Source organism: Candida theae (assembly GCF_024610275.1).
Source record: "Candida theae strain CBS 12239 chromosome Unknown scaffold4, whole genome shotgun sequence".
NCBI classification, from domain to species: Eukaryota; Fungi; Ascomycota; class Pichiomycetes; order Serinales; family Debaryomycetaceae; genus Lodderomyces; species Lodderomyces theae.
Window position 1 is genome coordinate 352,686 of NW_026261436.1, and position 21,768 is coordinate 374,453.

The following is a 21,768-nucleotide window of genomic DNA, read 5'->3' on the forward strand; positions in this document are numbered from 1 at the left end:
CCAACAGAAAACACAATACAATTGATCCTGTTGAGTTGAATTGAATTGAACTGAACTGAACTGAACTGAACTGAACTGAATTGAATCGAGAACAAGAGAAAGCCATGTCTGAAGAAACTAAAACTGTCAAGCCAGTCATTGAAGACAGAGTCTACGTTGGTAATGTTGACTATAAGGCTACTGAAGATGAATTGAAGGAATTGTTCAAGGACTTGAATGTGTATGTATAACCAGACAATACTACTGCCAATAATATGTTCTTTTTACTAACTTGTTTAGCACTGAGGTCGAAATTCCATTCAAGGAAATTACCAGGGGCGAGAGATCTTTCAAGAGACGCCTCGGTTTTGCTTTTGTTCAATTTGCTTCAAAGGAGGATGCCGACAAGGCTGTTGCTGACTTCAATGGACACCATTTCAAGAGATTGAACATTTTTCTTAGAAAGGCCGTCCCTCCAGCAACGCCAGAAGAAAAGGAGGCCAAGGCTGAGGCATTTAGAGCTAAAAAGCAAGCTAGAGAAGAAAAACAGGCTAGAGAAGACAAGAAAGAGAAATCAAATGGTGAAGGTGTTACCAAAACAAGAACTTCGGTCAATACCATTTTTGTAACCAACTTGGATTACAAAGTTGGAGTAAGAACCTTGAAGGAGGAGTTTGCTGAATTGAATCCTGTTTGGGTTCATATTCCAAAAAATGGTAGAAGGTCAAAGGGTATTGCTTTTGTTAGTTTCAAAGACGAAGAAACTCAAAAGAAGGCAGTTGAGCAATTTAACAACAAGGATATCAATGGTAGAGAAATCAGGGTTGAAATTGCGGTTGATTCCAAGAAGTAAAAACAAAGCAGAGATGTATATGTAGCTCTACTGTACAAGTACAAAAAATAAAAACAAACAAACTAATCTGATAAAATTTTGGATATTTTTTTTTTTTTTTCTTCCTTTTTTTAGGTTTCAGTAGTGTCCTGTCGTGGTGTGCAACGAAGCAGTGTTTGCATCTCTACAACTCTTCCGTACAGCACTCGTCAAACTGTCGCACGGAGGGATATTTTAATTCAGCGATAACACTACAGTGTACACAAAAGAGTCATAATTTGAAATTTTTTTTTTTTTCCTCAACTTTTAAATTAGCCATCTGTTTTCTAACGTTTCTTCTTCTTCTGCCTCTTCTTCTTTCTTCTTTCTTCCTTCCCCACCCCCCACCTCAAGGATGTCACGTTCTAAGCATTGCCAATTTTGGTACTACGACGACATTACCAAATGTGCAAGACTAGAACTAGATTATTACCCACCGCTTATACTTACTACCATTTCGCTCCTTGTATTATTAACACAGTCGCTTATCTCTAGAAGACGAATAAAATTGCAAGATGAGCGTCCTCTTTTGGCCACCACCACCACAACCACCACAACCACAACGACCAAGGAAGATCTAAAGGCTTTGCATTTTGACCTTGCTAAATTGCCAGACACCAACATTGATGGGACTCCTCATGGCTACGTAAAGGAGGTTTTCAAAAACACTACTGAGAGTTTGAGAGTTTCCTTGGAATATGTGTTTGTCATACTATCCTTGGGGTTGCACGTGTCAGCATTGTTCAAGAGAGAGCTCTATGCTATCCCCCAAGTTATATTCTGGTTCTACTTGTTCACGATTGTAACAATTAGAGTCATTAACATGAAACGCGTCACTATTAAATTACCAAATTTGTGGATACACACTACAGCACTCTACTTTTTCAACATATTTCCAACATTGTTGACATTTAGATCGGCTTTGATAAACAAAACTGGACAGTATTACATTTTCCAGTTTGTTTTCTCAGCATTGTTGTTGACTTTAAATTTGACTGCCACTGTGGGTGACAAACCATCTCAGTTGTACATCACTCCTGGAGTTGAGCCAAATCCTGAAACTGTTTCAAGTATTGCGTCATTTATATCTTATAGTTGGTTGGATAAAATGGTGTGGAAAGCGCACAAACAGCCATTGAAGCTTGGCGATATTTGGGGATTGAGACAAGATGACTACGCATTGTACGTGTTGAAAGGTTTTGAAGCATCTAAAAGTACATTGAGATTCACTTACAAGATTTTTTTCCATTTCAAGTACTTGTTTGCAATCCAAGCATTTTGGGCTATTATTGAATCCATGCTTGTGTTTGGCCCGTCGGTGTTGTTGAAGCAAGTTTTGGAATATGTGGCCGATCCAGACTCAATTTCGGCAAATTTGGCTTGGACGTTTGTATTTATGATGCCAATTGTCAAAGTATTGGACTCAATTTGTTCTGGGTGTTCATTATTCTTGGGCAGAAGAGTTTGTGTTCGGATGAAGGCGGTTATAATTGGCCAAGTTTACGCTAAAGCCTTGAGAAGAAGAATCACAGTTACTGAAACAGACTCTACAGATTCAACAGAGAAGGAATCTACTGCCGAATTGGGTGCTATTATCAACCTTATGGCCATTGACGCGTTTAAAGTGTCTGAGATTTGCGGGTACTTGCACTATTTTGTTGGAGCCATTTTGATGATCATTTTTTGTACAGTTTTGTTGTACAACTTGTTAGGTTGGAGTGCTCTTGTTGGATCCTTGGCAATTGTGGTGTTATTACCTGTAAACTACCAATTTGCTCAATGGTTGGGAAGATTGCAAAAACAAATGTTGGGAGTTACTGACAAGAGAATCCAAAAATTGAATGAAACTTTTCAAAGTATCAGAATTATCAAATTCTTTGCATGGGAAGATAAGTTTTTCCAAAGCGCAATGGATATAAGGAATGAAGAGTTGAGGTATTTGAAATACAGATCTGCTGTTTGGTGTGCGGCATCTTTTGTGTGGTTTATCACTCCAACATTGATTACATTACTCTCATTCTATTGTTATACAATGATTGAGGGACGTACCTTGACTGCACCGGTTGCGTTTACCGCCTTGTCGTTGTTTACGTTGTTGAGATCTCCCTTGGATCAATTGGCTGATATGACATCTTTTGTAATCCAATCAAAAGTGTCTTTGGACAGAGTTGCAGACTTTTTGAATGAGGCAGAAACTTCTAAATACGACCAATTGGCCAATGAAAAGACACCAAACTCCCCCGATATTGGATTTGAAAAAGCTACGTTATCATGGAATGCTCTGTCAAAGTCTGACTTCAAACTAAGAGACTTGAACATTACATTTAAACAAGGAAAGTTAAATGTCATTATTGGACCCACTGGTGCTGGTAAAACATCCTTACTTTTGGGTCTTCTTGGTGAAATGGATCTACTTGGAGGTAAAGTGTTTTTGCCTGGTATTTTACCCCGTGACGAATTGACCCCTGATGAAAATGGATTGACAGAGTCTGTAGCGTATTGCTCCCAGTCAGCTTGGTTATTAAACGATACAATCAGAGGAAACATCACTTTTGGAGCTCCATTTAATCAAAAACGTTATGACGATGTTGTTGAAGCTTGTGGATTGAGTCGTGACTTGCAAATTTTGAGTGCTGGTGATCAAACCGAAGTTGGTGAAAAGGGTATCACTTTATCGGGTGGACAAAAGCAGAGGGTATCTCTTGCTAGGGCATTGTACTCCAACTCAAAGCATTTGCTTCTTGACGATTGTTTGTCAGCTGTTGATTCCCATACCGCCTTGTGGATCTACGAAAACTGTATCACTGGACCTTTGATGCAAGGAAGAACGTGTATATTGGTTTCTCATAATGTCGCGTTGACTGCTCAACATGCTGAATGGATTGTTGTCATGGAGAATGGAAGAGTCAAGAACCAAGGTACAACTGAAGCATTATTAGAATCAGGCGATTTAGGCGATGACGAATTGGTTAAATCATCAGTCTTGAATTCAAGAACTCAATCATCACAAAACTTGCAATCGCTTGATGACAAGAATGCAGACATGAAGGCCAAAGCTGCTACGATTGAGCAGAAATTGAACAAGTTGAAGAATGACGAGGAAGACGAGCCGCTTGTAAAATCCAACGGTAAGTTGGTCGAAGAAGAGAATAAAGCAGAAGGTGTCGTTGGTTCAAAAGTATATCTCGATTATGCCAAAGTGTTGGGTGGCTGGAAAGTATGGACTGTAATTCTTGTTGCATTCGTAGCGTCACAGCTTGTTTACATGTACCAATCATGGTGGTTGAGAACATGGTCCATCCACAGTGAAAATGACAATTCTGCCACCACCATGGGAGTTGAAAGTTCCAATGTGTTTTTACCTGGTGTCCGCAATCTTCTCACTATCAGATTTGTCAATCTTTCCGTGGAACATTCCACATTGTACTACATCACAATTTACGGTATAATTGGATTTGCGTACGGAATCACAGCATGTATTAGGATTTTGGTTACATTTTTCGCCGGTATTCGTGCATCGAATCGTATATTCAAAAGAGTATTAATCACGATCCTTCGTGCGAAATTGAGATTTTTTGACAAGACGCCATTGGGTCGGATTATGAATAGGTTTTCCAAGGATATTGAGTCAGTGGATCAAGAGGTGACTCCATTTGCTGAAGGTGTGTTTATTTGTGTTGTTCAATGTGTTTCCATCTTGATTTTGATTACAATCATCACTCCCGGGTTCCTCATTTTTGCATTTGTTATTGCGTTGTTGTACTACTTGGTGGGATATTTCTACTTGACTTTATCAAGAGAGTTGAAGAGATTTGAATCGATTACAAAATCGCCGATTCATCAACATTTTTCTGAGTCATTGACTGGTGTTGCCACAATCAGAGCTTATGGAGTCGAGTCTAGATTCATGAAGCAAAATTTGCAAGCAATTGACAACAACAATAGACCATTTTTTTACTTGTGGGTTGCGAATAGATGGCTTTCATTTAGAATTGATGTTGTTGGGTCATTGGTTATGTTTTTCGCAGGTATATTTGTCTTGTTGTCCATTGGCAAGATCGATGCTGGATTGGCAGGATTATCATTGTCGTATGCGATTGCTTTCAGCGAGAGTGCACTTTGGGTGGTTCGTCTTTATGCCAATGTCGAAATGAATATGAATTCAGTAGAGAGATTGCAGGAGTACCTTGAAGTTGAACAAGAACCAGCTTATGAAATCAAAGAAACTGAGCCTCCGGCAAGCTGGCCAGACAAGGGACAAATTTCAGTCAAAGATGTGTCATTGAGATATTCTCCGGAGTTGCCTCGTGTGATCAAAAATGTAACATTTGACATTGAGCCTTGTCACAAGGTGGGAATTGTTGGAAGAACCGGTGCAGGTAAGTCTACCATAATCACTGCCTTTTTCCGATTTTTGGATCCTGAAAGTGGATTGATCAAGATTGATGGCGTTGATATCACCAGTATCGGATTGAGAAGGTTACGCCAAGCCATCACCATCATTCCACAAGATCCAACGTTGTTTGCTGGAACAATTAGATCCAACTTGGATCCATTTGAACAGTACACCGATGCTGAAATCTATGCTGCTTTGAAGAGAGTTAATTTGATTGATGAATCAACACCCACATCTACCATTAGTGAAGAGAATCAAAACAAATTTCACGATTTGGAGAATACAATTACTGAAGGTGGTGGTAATTTGTCTCAAGGAGAACGTCAGTTGGTTTGTTTAGCTCGTTCATTGTTGAAGAATCCAAAGATTATATTGTTGGACGAAGCTACAAGTTCAATTGACTACAAGTCAGATTCATTGATTCAAAAGACAATTCGTGATGAGTTTGGGTCCAGTACCATTTTGACCATTGCACATAGATTGAGAACCATTATTGATTACGATAAGATCTTGGTTATGGATGCTGGTCAAGTGGTGGAGTATGATAATCCGTATGTGTTGATTTCAAACCCAGAGTCATTATTTCACTCAATGTGTGAGAATAGCGGTGAACTTAATAGTTTGATCTCGTTGGCAAAGGAGTCCTTTGTGGCAAAGAAGAATAGACAAGCTAAATAGACAGTTTTATAAAAAAAAAAGAAAAGAAATTTGTGCTTATTTTTTTCCAGTGTTTTTTTGATAGACTGGTATCACTTAATTGGACCTATATGTGTTCCCCACGATACTTACTTTTCAATGGATCTCGGATTTTGGTTCATTTGAGCCAGTGAATAGTATCATAGTCCACCCCCTTCCCCTCTTCATTTCCGTGTTTCTGAGCAGCGGTGCATACCTAAGTCCGCTTGTCATCTTTTCTGAAATAAAACCGTGCTACCGTTTTCGTTTGTCACGCACCCCACTTTCTCGTAATAGCGGACATAGTATTAACTCCGCCCTGTCTGCAATCTTGGGTAAGGTTCGATACACGGAAAATGAGACGACATAGGAGCTCCTTGTATATATATATATATCTATATATATTGGTATTGCAAGTGCTGAGTTTTTATCCATAGCCCTGTTTGATTCTTCTTAACAACAAGTGCAAGATGACTACCATCACGTTAACCAAAGACTCCCACAAACATCCAGAAAATTATAGAATCAAGTTGCAAGATTCTACTGGTGTTTTGGGTGAAGATCCTAAAGCTTTGAAGAAGATTGACAACAAGTTGCCAACGATAAAAACTTCTTCAAATGTGGCGGTAATTGGTGCTGGATTCGGTGGAATGGCCACTGCTATTAAGACGATGAAAGAACTCAAGGAGAACGATGTTCGCATCTTTGAAAGACATGATAACTTTGGTGGTACTTGGTATGCAAACACGTATCCTGGTTGTGCTTCTGATATACCAGCGGTTTGGTATTCCTTTTCGTTTGCTTTGACTTCCAACTGGACTCGTGTGCAACCACCACAATATGAAATGGAGGAGTACATCTTGAGAGTTGCTAAAGAATACAAGTTGAAAGAGAAAATTAGGTTCAACACATCGGTTGATGAGTGTTTGTTTGATGAAGATACTGGATACTGGACTTTGTACGCCCACGATAAAAACACTGGTCAAAAGCTTGAACATAAGGCCAAAATTCTCGTGTCTTGTACTGGTGTCTTGGTTCATCCCATGCATTTGAAAGAGCCCGGTTTGGAGAATTTCAAAGGAAAATACATCCATTCAGCACTTTGGGATCATTCTGTTGATTTTAAAGGAAAGAACGTTGTGGTTTTCGGTAATGGTTGTTCAGCCAATCAAGTTGTTCCAGCTTTGTTGAAAGACTACCAGCCCGCTTCACTCACTCAGATTGTTAGATCTAAGCACTATGTTATGCCTCCAGTCCCAAAAATTCTTGTGATGATTTACGGGTTGCTCAGGTATACATTCTTCGGGTTGCAATTGGTCCGTTGGTTCACTGTAGCTGTTGCTGAGTCTAGGTTTCCTTTGTTTAGAGGTGAGGGACCAATCTCAAGATTAGTCCGTTGGGCTAACAGAAGAATGTCGGTGAACTATATGAAGAAAGCGCCAAAGAAGTATTGGGACATGCTTATTCCAGATTACAAGGTTGGCTGCAAAAGATTGATTTTTGATTATGGATACATCCCAGCTTTGCATGACCCAAGGCTCAAGCTTACCAACGAACGCGTTGATAAAGTTGTTGCTGATGGTATTTACTTGAAGGATGGAAGTTTCATCAAAGCGGACATTATTGTTGCATGCACTGGATACGATGTCCCCAAGTCATTTACTTTACCAGTCAAGACCAGCAAGGGAGCCTCTTTGAAAACAATTTGGGATGAGGAAGGCGTTGGAGCGTACCGCACCTCTTTGGTCAAGAACATTCCAAACTATTTTATTGTCGGTGGGCCAAATATCGGTACTGGCCACGCATCTGTTGTCATGTCAATCGAGCACGGTGTTGATTACTATATGAAAATTGCAAAGCCAATCTTGCAAGGCAAAGAAAAGTCAGTTGTTGTTAAGCCTGAAGCGTATGACAGTTGGTTCAAATTGATCCAACTGAAATTGCGTGAGAGTGTATTTGGAACAGCATTTGGTGGATGTACCTCATGGTATGCTGACCAGAAGATCAATTTCACAGTTTACCCATTCAGTCAAATTCATTTCTGGTACATTACCCATTTCCCAAACTACAGGGATTTGGTGTATAACCATTATGACAAGAAAAATGTTTAGAGTTTGTAGATGTGTTGAGTTGCTAAGTCTGAACTGTCTGAAATAGTGTGGAAGTGGTAGGTTTTAGGATCTCTTACTAGCTGACTCTTGTGGATGCACGCGGGCTCTTTCTCTAAGCCATGGACTTGTGTGGCTCAAGCTTTTTTTTTTTTTTTTTTTGTTTTGTTTTGCGTAATCGATCCCTGATAGCGTGCCACAACGGATATATATTTAGATCAGAAATATATTCCCACATGCCGTCACAATCCTCTAATAGTAGTAGTGACAGGAGCGATCTTGAAACCATACAAATACAAGAACACACCCCCGAGCTGCCGACTCACGAATCAACAGCCGGTCAACAAAACAACCCTCACATCGATACACCCGACAACATCGAAATGGTGTCGATTGATAAACTATATAATACCAAAGTGGCTGCCAATCTGTATACAGAACTAGTTTCAGAAGAAGAGACTGTAACCGAACAACCAACGCAACCCCCAGCTAACTCACACCCGTCATCATACTTGCAAACTTTAGAAGATTTACCTCAGGGGAGGCACTTGGGGCTATACTCAACAATCATATTGTTCATCAGTAGGATACTAGGGAGTGGGATATTCAGTATCACATCTGGAATATACATTGATTGCGGCCAGAGCCCCTTTCTTTTCTTCCTCGCTTGGCTCGTTGCGGCAATTGCCTCATTTGGAGGTTTATATGTATTTCTCGAAATGGGGTCGTTGGTACCCAGAAGTGGAGGCGCCAAAGTGTTTCTAGAGTTCATTTATACCCAGCCCACATTGTTGGCAACTGTCGCGTTTTCAATCTACCTGGTCATGTTTGGTTTCACGATTAGTAATGTGTTGGTCTTTGGTGAGTACTTTATTCACGCTTTGGGCATCACCATAACTCCATGGAGAATCAGAGTCACTGGGTTATTGTTTCTTTATGGAGCGGCATTGATACATGGTGTGAGTGTTAATCATGGCGTCAGAGTGCAAAACATCCTTGGCGCTTTGAAATTGGTCCTTGTTGGAATCATGGTCGTTATGGGTTTATACGTGATAGTTCTTCCACAAGCTGTGACTGGATTGGAAAGTTATTTGTCATGGAACGATTTTTGGCAAGTGAAAGCTAAAGCCACAGTATCCTCATTTTCCAGTGCCGTTATCAAAGCTAGTTTTGCATTCAGTGGTTGGAACTCGGTGCATACAGTCTCAAACGAGATACAAGATCCCATAAGGACACTCAAGGTTGCTGGCCCAGTGTCACTTGCAATCATGGCGATCACCTACGGCATTATCAACTTGGCGTACTTGATTGTAATTCCTGACCAAGAGATTGTCAATTCGTCAACATTGGTGGGATCCTTATTATTCGAAAAGATTTTTGGAAAGAGTTTGGGACGCCATTTCCTCACTTTTGCCATTGCAATCTGTGCCGGGGGCAACATATTTGTTGTCATTTACACAATATCCAGGGTTGATCAAGAGGTGTTTCGTGAGGGATACTTGCCATTTTCAAGATTCATGTCGTCAAACTGGCCATTTGGGGCACCCTTACGAATCCTTATTTTGAGCTGCTCGATTACTACCGTTATCATATTGGGATTCCATGAAGGAGACGTGTACAGCTACATGGTTTCACTTGAAGGATACCCACAACAAATTGCAATTGCGTTGATTGCCGTTGGGATTTTCATTATTCGGAAAAGATACCCTGAATTACATGCTCCAATCAGAGCTGGCTATTTTGGTACAATAGCAGTTCTATTAATCAGTATCTACTTGGTTGTCGGCCCTTTCATTTCATCAAGCTCGCCGAATCCAAAAGGTTTGGAACACTGGCCCAATTACGGCTTGGTCGGTTTAGTATGCGTCTTGTTATGTGTTTTATATTGGGCAGTCATGTTTAGGATTTTGCCATGGTGGGGAGACTATCAGTTGATGGTTGAGGAGGCAACTTTAAGTGACGGATTGACAGTGAAATCTTGGGAAAAGGTACTGGGTAGTACCCCTTATAGAACTTTACTTGACGAGACAGTTGGGTAGGAGCTTATTTTTATAGACTTTAATCAATATCCTATTTTGCATCTATAAAAAGCACTTAATCGTCGATATTGGGTTCAACATTGAGTTTCATGTACTCCCTGACATCGTTATTGTCAAACACTAACCCCATCAATTTACCCTTGTGAAAGTTGACAAATTCATCATTGAAGCGTAACCGATTTGTAATCACCATATCTTTAGTCAAGTGTGCTCCGGGTCCATCGCCGGGAGTTGCATCACTGCTCAACAAAAATTGAAACAAATCCCACTCTTTTTCCACGTATCGGAAGAAGTTGTCTCTAGAGCCAAAATAAACATCGGTGATAAACTCCCATTGGCCTGGATCAAACTCCTGTTTTAATTGGCGAAGCAAATCTGCCAAATTTTGAAACTCGAGTAGGGGTTTGTGTTGAGTTGTAGAGTCCTTACCTTGCCGCTCAAACTCGGTTGTTTCCTCGTTTAAAATATGGTTTGCATCGATTAGGAAATTGATATTGACAACAAATTGAGCGATATGAGTGTGATATTCCTTGATCTTAGGACTGGTGATAAATTTACTCAAAGTCGTTTGAAATGAATTGAGGACATGCGGGTATACCTCGTCCAAACGGATCTTGAATGTAGCTCTTTTTGAGTACCGTACTAGTGCATATTTTAAAAATATCAAAAACAACGACTGGTAAGTTAAGCATTGGAAAAATGCCTTTATAAAGTGTAAGGAAAAGTTTCGGAGAATATAATCAACCAAGTTCTCTCCCGAATTTTCAGCTTTGTAGTATTTGTCAAGCAAATTGAAGTGGTTGTTTAAATTCATCATTGTGGTTAAAAATGATGAGTACCTTAAACTTGGAAAGTAGTTGGATTCGATACGAATAAATGATAACCATCGAACAAACAAAAGCAAGATTTGTTGATTCTTCAACAAGAGTTCCACGTCTTGGATAGTAACTTGAGGTACTGCAGTTTGTTCACCAGTTTTGCAAAATTTGGTCTCAACCTCTGCCAAGTCATCTTTGAGTAGAAAAGACGCATTACTATATAACTCCAAATAGTCTTGCACGATACGTCTTATTGATGTTGATTGACCAGATCTGGTGTAGTAGAGACTCCACACTGCCACCTGGTGTTTGGTTAAAGAAGAATTGGCCAACTCGCCCTTGGGACCGTACATGCTTTCTAAAACGTCCTTATGTGGGACAATTGAGTTTTTCAACTGATTAGACACCAACATGGAACCCTTGTACTGGAAAAAGGTAAACTCCAAATCAATCATTCTAAGTTGTATCCAGTATTTTCCAAGTACACGGAACTCTCTAGATGTAGGATATGATCTCCGTCCTGTTTCATCGTCACCCTGAGGTTGTGGCGTGCCGTCATTAACAGTAGTCTCTCCCCCAGTGTCTTCCATCAATTCAATAAAACCATTATTCAACACGAGATAGTTCAACAAACTATTGAATTCCAAATAATTTTCGATAATCTGGTTGTCATACGTGTACAAATTCTTTATAATAAGATACCAGTCCATCAAGTATATCAAGTCCGTTAAAGACTCATACGACAACAATCTCAACTTGATAAACTTGGCAATTTTGACCCAGTCCTCAATCAAGTCGGCTTTATAAATGGTTCTCAAGTCAAACAAGAAGTTGCATGAAACATTCTCCATATTCTCAAACAAAAACCCACTTGCTAATATAAGAAACATTAATGACAAATTTCTCAACTCAACAACGTTGAACTCGATGCTTTTACTTAAATTTCTGACATTTTCATCATCAATCGACACCAATTTCTCATACACCAACCGGCCCACTCGCATGATCTCGTCATGATCTTGTGTATCCAAAAAAACAGAGTTAATTGTGTTGATATATAACTGGTAAAGACGTTCAATTGCTTCGAACTTGCTAGGCAACAACCTCTTGATTCTTTTCACATCAACCATGCTCAATTCAACTATTTTTTGGTAGTCCTGGTATAGCAATGTATTGAGCAAATCGCCCTGCGGTTTTTGGTTCTCGGTAAACAATCTTGGCTGTACTTGGTCGTCAAAATTTGAAGTAATATGCGTTATAGGGTGTGCTGGGGTTTCGTTATTGGTTTCTGGTTGCAAGTTGGAATATTGCGATTGTCTTGTGAGTGTTGATGCATAGTTGTCGTTGTTGCCACGCTGCGCCTGTACGCTTTGATCGAGGAATGATCTTTGGTGTTGGTCCATGAGCTTCGAGCTGGAGTTTATCGATGAAAGCAACGATGGAATGGAGTTTTGATCATCATGGAAGGCATGCACAATGTCATTGGACGTTTTCAACCTCTTGTGCATCGTTCTTTTCTTTCGCTCTTTAATCTTGCTGAGCTCCTCTTGCGAAGGTGGTTGTGGGGGCTGCAACAAACATCTATTGACACGCTTGAATTTCTTGCATGAGGTGCAAGGGATCTGTAAGTCACACTTGATCTTGAGCATCTTGCAAGGGCCACAACTGTAGCTGCGCCTTTGCCTTTTCGGCTTGTTCAAATTGTGTGCATCGTGATCATAATTGTAGCTGCTGATATTTTCATCGGTATTGGTGTGAGTACTTTGTGTGGATTGGACCTGGGGTAATGGAGACGGCGATTGTGTGGTTCCTTGGTTACTGGTATTGTCATTTCCTGTGGACGATGTAGAGGTAGGGCGTGGTTGTGGCGTAGCATTGACATAGCTTTCGTTATTGGGCACCAATTCAGGCTGTGTGTGTTCCATCTGCCGTGATTGGGGTATGTTTGTCCCCGTTGCTGATGTTGTTGACGGTATCTGCTGTGTTGGATCCTCCGTTAGGGTGCGGATATCCATATTGTGGGCGAGTCGTGTGTATTGGAAAATGTGACGGATATCTGCAAGTGGAATATAATTCGTCAAAAGCGAAATGCAAAGAACGTGAAAGTGTGGCGAGTTGTTAAAAAGACTGATCTTTCAATTTAGTTTTATGAAGTGCTTATGGTCTGGCAAATAGTATTGGTGATATACTTCTCCTTACTTCCTGTTGAAATTTCTCACTGCCTGTCTAATTTTATGCACGCTGTTGTTGTTTTTGTTTTTTTTTTTTTTCCTTTGTTTTCCTTCATTTGGCTTTCACTTGTGTTACATTTGAGTCGTAAGTGGAGTGAAAGGGTGAACGAAAGCCTAATCATTTTACAATCAATGGTTTTTTCTTTTTTTACACCTGGTGTGTCACGGAGGGAGAACTACAATGTCTCGGTGTGCCACTTGTTCGTACAAGCTATGACTTCAAGGCTGCTTTATATCCTATCATGGTAAACTTTTTATCCGCATATTGACTAACCACCATGTATATATCTTTACCATCATCATCAGGGCGTTACAGATGCGACATATTGAGGTGATATGTTAAGAGGCTCCTCGGAAGTGTCAGGAAAGATTGCTTGATGCTCAGAATCGGCAAACACCCAAAAGTAGTTGACTTCTTGTATGTAAGAGTATGGTATACTCCCGGCACGTCAAGCCGATCGGAGTTATGAGAAAAATAAAAAAAAAAATGTCTCAGCTTTGTGGACTACTTTTACTGAGCCAACAAATGCGGGTAGGCAAGGAAGCACCGCTTACGATTGCCCACAGAGAAAGACCTGAATCGGCGTAATTGGTATTCTGTGAAGCTACATGGTGTAGATATTGACAAGTTGTTTCTAGAAAGTGTAGTAAGGTAGTAGGGTATAAGCTTCGATGGTCAAATAGATTCAGGGGACACCCCTCTTACCTTGTTACTCACTGTTAAAGTTTATAGCTGAGCTGCACTATCTCTTGCTTTGGTCAAACCAAGCTCAATTGATGTTGTGAAAAATCACACGTCTTATTATTGCAAATTCATCTAAAAAATCACGCAATTGCAATTTCCTTATCCCGATCGGAATAAAAAATGGAATTTTACATCGGCAATGTGCATGTTGATTACGCGAGCTTTGATTCAATTATTGGTAGGTATACAAAAGCAGAATATCTTAAAACGGCCACTGATCTCTGGTATTTGCTCCTAAAAACAAAGACTGTAATAATGTTCTAGAGACGCATTTCATACCCTCCGTGCTACAGAATCATCAATTCACAATAATCGGGGCTTTAATGCGCACTAACCTTTGTTCAACAAATATATCTTAGCAAACTGTGGCGCTGGCTTGGCGTATTAATTTAATTGTTGTAATCTGCCAGTTCATTATAAAAGGGAGCACCCTCATCCACCATGTGTCTTCTCAAAATGAAAACTCAAACTCGTCACCTCCCGACTACACAGACATGACAATCGAGAAAAAGAGACCCAATTTTTTAATCATCGTTGCTGACGATTTAGGATTCACGGATTTATCCCCCTTTGGAGGTGAGATCCACACACCCAACTTGCACAAGCTAGCTACTGAGAATGGTGTCAGATTAACTGATTTCCACACGGCGTCAGCTTGCTCACCCACTAGATCTATGTTGTTGAGTGGAACAGACAACCATATTGCTGGGTTGGGACAAATGGCTGAATTTGCGTCACGTCATGGTGATAAATTCAAAAACAAACCTGGGTATGAAGGGTACTTGAATGATAAAGTGGTTGCATTGCCTGAGGTTTTGCAAGATCACGGCTACCACACGTTTATTTCAGGCAAATGGCATTTGGGCTTAAAGGAGCCGTATTGGCCAATAAAAAGAGGATTCAAAAAGTCATGGACTTTGTTACCAGGTGCAGGTAATCACTACAAGTACATCATCAGGGACGAAAATGGCGAGCAAATTCCATTTTTACCCAACTATTTTGTGGCTGATGATAAGGAGTTGAACCCGGAAAAGGACTTGCCGGAAGATTATTACTCAACCACCAACTTTACCAACAAGGCCATTGAGTTTATTGACGAGACTCCGGAAGATGAACCGTTTTTTGGCTTTGTAACATACACTGCCCCTCATTGGCCATATCAAGCTCCTCAAGATAGAATCGCCAAGTACAAAGGAGTTTACGATTCAGGTCCAGAGGAATTACGTAGAAAAAGATTGGCAAAGGCTTTGGAATTGGGAATCATTGAAAAGGATGTTAAGCCACACCCAATTACTACTATCCGTAAGGATTGGAAAGATTTGACTGAGGAAGAAAAAGCAGTTGAAACCAAGATTGTTCAAACCTATGCCGCCATGGTTGAAATATTGGATGAGGAGATTGGAAGATTGGTTGACCATTTGAAAAAGAAGAATGAGTTGGACAATACTTTCATCTTGTTTATGTCAGATAATGGAGCTGAAGGTATGATAATGGAGGCATTGCCATTGACGAACCAACGTATCCAATCCTTTGTTGAGAAATACTACGACAACTCGCTTGAAAATATTGGAAAGTACAACTCTTTCACTTTTTATGGTGATCAATGGGCCCAGGCTGCTACTGCACCACACTCAATGTATAAAGCCTGGTCCACTGAGGGTGCCATTGTATGTCCCTTGATTGTCCACTATCCACCATTATTGAAAAATCAAGAAGGGAAAATATTCAAGGAGTTCACCACAGTAATGGACATCTTGCCAACTGTGTTGGAACTTGCAAATGTGCCACATCCAGGCTCAACTTACCGAGGTCGGAAAGTTGCTACTCCACGCGGAAAGTCATGGGCAAGTTACATTTCAGGAAAGGCACCGTTCGTGCATGATGAGAACACAGTAACTGGCTGGGAATTATTTGGCCAACAAGCAATCAGAAAGGGCCAATATAAAGCCATCTACATTCCGAAACCATTTGGACCTGAAAAGTGGCAGTTATTTAACATAATTGCAGACCCTGGTGAAACAGAAGATCTTGCTGAGAAAAAGCCACAGATTTTAAAGGAGTTGACTGATCATTGGGCTGTCTATGCAGCAGAGACTGGATTGATAGAGTTGGGTGCCGACTTTTTCAAAGTGGAAGCAGGAGGTAGTGCTGGTGGCAACGCCTCCATCTACAGAACCATTGAAGATCTCTAAATGTATATTAAATATATATTTTAAATGTACAGATACGGGAAATAAAATCAAAAACACTTTACTCTTCAGCTTTCGCCTGGTTTCTGGTCTTTTCGTAAGTGGCAATAGTGTCTTTGGCACCCTTAAGGGCTGATTGTGGGTTGACACCAGTCACAATTCTGCCATCAACAACGGTGAATGAATCCCAGTCACCTTTGGGTGCCACGTATGTAGCTCCTTCCTTTTTAGCGACACCTTCCATTGTGACCAAATTGTGTTTCTTGATTGAGTTTGTGAGGTGTAAAGTCTTTTCTGCGTGATCAGTGAACCCGGTAATCTTCTTACCTTTAATCAAAGGTTCTCCAGTTGCTGGGTTGATGAGGTTCTCGAAAATGGCAGGTCCGTGACAGACTGCAGTGACAACACCACCATTATTGTAGGTATCAGCAGCAATCTTTTGCAACGATTTAGCTGTAGGGTAGTCAAACAAGGTGGCGTGTCCAGCACTAGCGAAAAAGATGTCAAAATGTTCGTCTTCGACATCAGATGCTTTCCTGACGTTTTTCATGGCTTTGTTGAATTTTGAGTTTTTGTTGAAAAAAGCAGTGTAGATGTTTCCCCAATGGAAGGTCAATCCTTCAAACAAGACACTGTGGCTGTCCCAGCCAAAGGTCCCCGTCTCGGAAGCAATTGTGATGTCATAACCTTTCTTGGTAAACTCTAAAAATGGTTCCAACACTTCAGTGAGATAAGCTCCTGTTCTAGAACCCTCTGGGTAGAATTTTCCGTGGTATGAACTGATAGCAAGTAATACTTTAACCATGGTTGGTGTGATAGGTTAGTGGTGAGATGAGAGATGAAGGGAGGACGGCAAAAAATTTTTAGTGAAAATGTGGAAATTGCTATGACTATTTATAGAGAGAGAAAGAGAGAGAGAGAGAGAGAGAGAGTGTGTGTGTGTGTGTGTGCTTGTGTGTGGGGGGTTATACACTAAAATAATATAGTAGTCATGTGTTTGTGGGTTGAGTCTGCTGACAAAGACTAAGAACTGATGCATAATTCATTCTAGAATAGATAGAAAGATAATACATACATATATACATATATACATATACATATACACAACAATTGCTAAAATCTGTATTTAGAGAAATACAAATACGAATACAAATACAAATACAATTTTGTGTAGCAAACTATCCTTCTGCTGGTACCTCAAGTGAGAGAAAATTTCATATTTTATTAAAGCAGCCAACTTTAAAGAACCAAGGGGAAAGAAAGAAAAACAAAAAAAAAAACAAAGAAAAACAAAAAGGATATCGGTTGAAAAAGTGTGATCCGGGTATCCATGGATATGAAGGGTTGAGAGGGAACACCCGTTCCGATGTCTTTCTTTGCGTCTAATCAATGTTTGTTCGTTTTGCGTCGTGTGTGTGTGTGTGTATGTGTATGTGTGTTGCCTTCTTCTTTGACGGAAACTGTAAAACAAAATTTTTACTTTCCATAGCCGTGTGTGTGCTGTTCCCGCAATCCTACACAAAAAGAACTGAAAATTTCTTTTTTTTTTCTTCTCTTTCTTCTTTTTTAACAATGTGATTTATAATCTGTTTACTTTTGAAAGCGACGAGGAGAGCAGGAGAAAAAGTGTAGGATACGATGTAGAACAGTCAGTCCGTTAACGGCTTAGTAGGTGTTAATCTGGTTCCTATACTTCTTGTAGGCTCGGTTAGGAATGGTAGCTATCCCTTTGATCAAATAGTACTCGAGTAATTATAGAAAAGTATACCTCAAGCACATTTAATTTGCTATCTCGAATCTCCTAAAGTCGTATCTCTCACAAAAAGAAACCCTCGCATATAAACATAATCACCGAAATAGACCAATCATGCAGATAATCAGACGTATTATCTCCTGTAATAATCTGTTGCAAAGGAAAGACTGTAAAGACAATTTACGGCGGTTCAATCTTACAGTGCTGGAATATAAGCAAAAAGAATCTGTTCATATCTCTAATCAATGAGGCTCCATGCACCCACAGGTATTCCTTATTGCAAAACATCCTTCAAGTTAACCTCTGCTGACCCCCTTTGCAATGGTTGCGGTTGCGTTTCGCTCTTTTTCCAGCCAATCATAAATATGACATTGAATGTGGCGGGGAGAAGTACGTCTCCATTAGGTTGCACTTCTCCATGCAAGCTCTTGTATATTTCATTAGCAGCCAACAATACATCTTTTGGCAAATTGCTTGCACGGGATAGAACCGCATTTTGTTCTCCCATCGCTTGTAGATCCTCACATACGGCTGTTATATTGGGAAATCCCCCAACAACAATATCCTCAGAGTCAATTGTCAACAAGCTAAATCCCGCTTTGTTCAAAAGGGAACCGACATCGTTCAAACGAACTAATGGAGAGACCCGAGGAGAAATCCCTCCTTTCCTTTCAAGCTCTGCCAACTGCAAAGATGTGCGTAGCTCGTATAAGGTATCTCCCCCAAAAAGAGTGCCCATGAATAATCCGTCAGGTTTTAGTATTCTGTTTATATTTGCCAAACTTTGAGGTAGGTCATTGATCCAATGCAAACTTAGATTGGAAATCACCAAATCAAACGCATCAGACTCTTTTAGTATCTCGTGGTCAAACTTTTCCTCGTCGCCTACAACTCTTTCAATTCTTCCCGCAAATTCATAGTCAAGCTTTTCTCCTTCATCTCTGTACAACAATTCTTTCGATGAATCAAACATCACAAGCTCCTTGATTTTATCTCGTACCAACTTTTTGTCATTATTCAACTGTTCAATCATCTTTTGCTCTATCTCGTCGCTCTCCAATCCTTGCGGAACATGACTTCTTGAGCAAAGCTGTTTTAAAAAGTTTCCTCCATGGCTTCCAAAATCCAATGTCCTGTCAAACTGCCTCGTAATGAAAGCCAATCGCTCAATCGTTTTCACAGCAATGTCATCTCTCAAGTACTCCTTCTTTCGTGAAAACTCAGGATCGAGTCTGGGGGTCCTAGACCTTTGTAAAAGTTTGGTAGACCTATCAAAGACGTTGAATTGAGGCTTTGCTTTAGCTGCCGTTGCAAGCGACCTTGACACAAGCTTCATTATTGGGGAGGAGGGGAGGAGGAGGGGTGTTGACAACTTTAAGTGCTGCAGGTGATTGGAAAGCTCTACATAAAGAGAGAAAAAAAAAAAAAAAAAAAAAAAGAAAAAATTAGTTGAAGAATACAAAGTTTGGTTGCAGCTTTCAGTACTGTGATCTTTATGTCTCACAGATTTCTTAAATGGAGAAGTCATACAGTTCCATATGTGCACTTTGAGAGAAACTTTTTGCGGCATAATCAAAGTCCTGTTGCACTAAATTGGTGCTTCAATTTCAATAGTCCTGTTGAATGGTGCAACTCTTGTTCAACTAGTCCATCAAGACAATACAGCAAACTAGCAAGCACAACGCGACATAACAAATCATACAAAAGTCTCACTAGCTCCAAGATATTGCAGCGTCTTTCTGATATTTACGATGTGGAGAGTTTGAAGGTGTACATTGAAGAGATCCCTGCATCTCCATTGAGCGCATTCCTCAAACAATGCATAACTTGCAATTTTCATGTATCGAATAACCTTAGAATGCAATTTGAGAGGATACAAGCGACGGAGGACGCAAAGAGACTTATTAAGTGGGCATATATTTACCAATTTCGATTCAATACATCGCAAACGGATATATTAGAGTTTAACGTACGATGGAAGCAAATGTACACCCAGCATTTGGTGCCAATATATAACCTGAGCTACATTTGCTGGCTACTAAACACCAGTCAATGGGAACTTGTCTCTCGCTATGTGTTCAAATTCCTCCAGGAATCAAATATTCCACTATCTCTAGCGTTCAAGAGCTTACTTCAAATCAAGGATACAACTGGTTTGGAACACGCTTTCAGGCTTTTGCTGGGAAAGACTATGGACCTAGACGATGATTTATGGCTACAAATTTTGCAAGCGGGCCTTGAAAGTAACAATTATCCCATCGTAAAGGAAGTTTACACGAGGCATATAATGGCTGGTTTCTCCAATGCAAAGATTACCCTTGAGGAAGCCGTGCTATCGTTGATTTCCCAACTGAACAAAATATTTGAGTCGATGACTAGTTCCCTCTTGATGCGTGTCCTTCACGTGTTGGCAATGCACGGTGATACTTCCCTCACGATGGACTTGATCGAAAGTCATTTCTTTCACAAAGTTGTTGCGGGAGGTTCTGCTTTGAATAAGGAACTTTGCGTGAGAATCATTGAAAGTCATTGTTATAGTACTGCAAATGGCGGGACAAGTTTTGAGGAGATTCTTGACCTAATTGATGTTTTCGCCATGAAGGAAGTCGAGGGTGGTATAGTGTCCACTGATTTGTTCCAAGCGATGAATCATAAATTTGCAAACTACAAGTTATCCGCTGGCGAAGCAGAATCTCTTGATTCCAAAGTGGTGAAACCTAAAGATAGAGGTGGCGTTCTCTCACTTGCGAAAGCGGCTACACTCTATGATTTTGCTGTCCATAGTATGGAGTATGCACAACGTCTACATCCAAGAACACAAGCTATCTTCATCGACTGCCTATTGAACTATGTTGCGACATACTTGAATCATACTGGTGTTGTACAAACATTATCGGCATTGCATTACGCAAACACATCTGTTGTTAAAGAGTTGGGTACCCTGTCTTTCAACCTGATATTATACTCGTTGTCGAAATCGTCATCAAAACGCTGCGCATTGCATTACTTAAAGTATATGAAAAGTGTTGGGATAAAGCCATCATCACAGATGTATTCGTGGATGATTAAATGTGCAATGAGGGAACACTATGAGCAACCAGTTCTATTTTTCCTTTGGCATTACTTTCAAGATCATGCCACTTTACAAGGTACAATGAAACAAACCGTTCAGGACTTACCCAACCGCGGTCTTGTAGGCAACTTCAAGACGCAATTAGGAAACAACAACGATGCTTTATTTGATCTGCTTGGTATTGAGTTGAATGAGAATTGTATTACAGCCAAGAGTGGACCTCTTACTCACAGCAAATACTATGAAACTTATGACTTGCATGATTTGGCCAAGTTGGAAACAATTTTTCCTGTGACGTAGCCTCATCCATTTATAGCAGCCCGGATTTCATCCTCATTGATTTCGATTTTTGATATGATGCCATTGTCTTTCAGATCCGCATTCTCGTCAAACGAGTCGCTGTTGATATTTTGCAAAGTGATTGAATTCATCGAACTCATCATTGTTGAGTCAATAGCCATACGAAGAATATTGTTGGCGTGACAAGCTAGCTTATCTTCATGCTGTTTTGTGAGCCCGTGTGATTTCCCTTCCCGGGCTCTTGGTGCTGGAGCATCTCCACTACGATGTTTTTGCTCATCTTCGAAAATTGGAAAGCTGTTTTTACTTTTAATGCTCAATTGGCCGAAATTGTCCAACGTAGCTTGTGGAAGGCCGATTTTAATGCGTGACAATGACTCCTGGTTCTTGATTAGAAGATCATGCAATGGATCGGTGAATTTTTTGTCAGTAAAGACTTTGCCGATAGGTTCATTAATATAGTCGTAAGTGGTGTCGTGGTTTGAAGTGGTCTGATATCTGGACAGTTCGTATTGTAAATTACTTGGGGATCTCATTATTGCCATTGGCTTGCTAAAAAGCTAGCTCAAATGGACATCAGTTGGGAAATAA

The 21,768-nt window shown here is 40.2% G+C and overlaps 10 protein-coding genes across 10 annotated transcripts; 6 read left to right on the forward strand and 4 right to left on the reverse strand. All coding sequences in view use genetic code 12, as the record gives it.

Annotated features, from left to right (window-relative positions):
• Positions 1-104: 104 nt before the first annotated feature.
• Positions 105-832, forward strand: SBP1 (Sbp1p; the record flags this gene model as incomplete). Its single annotated transcript, XM_051752032.1, has 2 exons — positions 105-220; positions 280-832. The coding sequence occupies 2 exons, from the start codon at positions 105-107 to the stop codon at positions 830-832; spliced, it is 669 nt and encodes a 222-aa protein (XP_051608927.1).
• A 373-nt stretch (positions 833-1,205) lies between these two features.
• On the forward strand, positions 1,206-5,924 carry KGF57_002693 (YBT1; the record flags this gene model as incomplete). Its single annotated transcript, XM_051752033.1, has 1 exon — positions 1,206-5,924. The coding sequence occupies one exon, from the start codon at positions 1,206-1,208 to the stop codon at positions 5,922-5,924; it is 4,719 nt and encodes a 1,572-aa protein (XP_051608928.1).
• Positions 5,925-6,391: 467 nt separating this feature from the next.
• KGF57_002694 (flavin-containing monooxygenase) lies at positions 6,392-8,032 on the forward strand (the record flags this gene model as incomplete). Its single annotated transcript, XM_051752034.1, has 1 exon — positions 6,392-8,032. The coding sequence occupies one exon, from the start codon at positions 6,392-6,394 to the stop codon at positions 8,030-8,032; it is 1,641 nt and encodes a 546-aa protein (XP_051608929.1).
• Positions 8,033-8,265: 233 nt separating this feature from the next.
• Positions 8,266-10,068, forward strand: KGF57_002695 (uncharacterized protein; the record flags this gene model as incomplete). The annotated part of the gene is made up of 1 exon (XM_051752035.1): positions 8,266-10,068. The coding sequence occupies one exon, from the start codon at positions 8,266-8,268 to the stop codon at positions 10,066-10,068; it is 1,803 nt and encodes a 600-aa protein (XP_051608930.1).
• A 55-nt stretch (positions 10,069-10,123) lies between these two features.
• ZCF8 (Zcf8p) lies at positions 10,124-12,901 on the reverse strand (the record flags this gene model as incomplete). The annotated part of the gene is made up of 1 exon (XM_051752036.1): positions 10,124-12,901. The coding sequence occupies one exon, from the start codon at positions 12,899-12,901 to the stop codon at positions 10,124-10,126; it is 2,778 nt and encodes a 925-aa protein (XP_051608931.1).
• A 1,455-nt stretch (positions 12,902-14,356) lies between these two features.
• KGF57_002697 (uncharacterized protein) lies at positions 14,357-16,054 on the forward strand (the record flags this gene model as incomplete). The annotated part of the gene is made up of 1 exon (XM_051752037.1): positions 14,357-16,054. The coding sequence occupies one exon, from the start codon at positions 14,357-14,359 to the stop codon at positions 16,052-16,054; it is 1,698 nt and encodes a 565-aa protein (XP_051608932.1).
• A 58-nt stretch (positions 16,055-16,112) lies between these two features.
• Positions 16,113-16,856, reverse strand: GLX3 (glutathione-independent methylglyoxalase; the record flags this gene model as incomplete). Its single annotated transcript, XM_051752040.1, has 1 exon — positions 16,113-16,856. One exon carries the CDS (start codon positions 16,854-16,856, stop codon positions 16,113-16,115), a length of 744 nt encoding a protein of 247 aa, XP_051608933.1.
• Positions 16,857-18,078: 1,222 nt separating this feature from the next.
• KGF57_002699 (uncharacterized protein) lies at positions 18,079-19,140 on the reverse strand (the record flags this gene model as incomplete). Its single annotated transcript, XM_051752041.1, has 1 exon — positions 18,079-19,140. One exon carries the CDS (start codon positions 19,138-19,140, stop codon positions 18,079-18,081), a length of 1,062 nt encoding a protein of 353 aa, XP_051608934.1.
• Positions 19,141-19,995: 855 nt separating this feature from the next.
• Positions 19,996-21,177, forward strand: KGF57_002700 (uncharacterized protein; the record flags this gene model as incomplete). Its single annotated transcript, XM_051752042.1, has 1 exon — positions 19,996-21,177. One exon carries the CDS (start codon positions 19,996-19,998, stop codon positions 21,175-21,177), a length of 1,182 nt encoding a protein of 393 aa, XP_051608935.1.
• Positions 21,178-21,179: 2 nt separating this feature from the next.
• On the reverse strand, positions 21,180-21,722 carry KGF57_002701 (uncharacterized protein; the record flags this gene model as incomplete). The annotated part of the gene is made up of 1 exon (XM_051752043.1): positions 21,180-21,722. The coding sequence occupies one exon, from the start codon at positions 21,720-21,722 to the stop codon at positions 21,180-21,182; it is 543 nt and encodes a 180-aa protein (XP_051608936.1).
• Between the last annotated feature and the right edge of the window lie 46 nt (positions 21,723-21,768).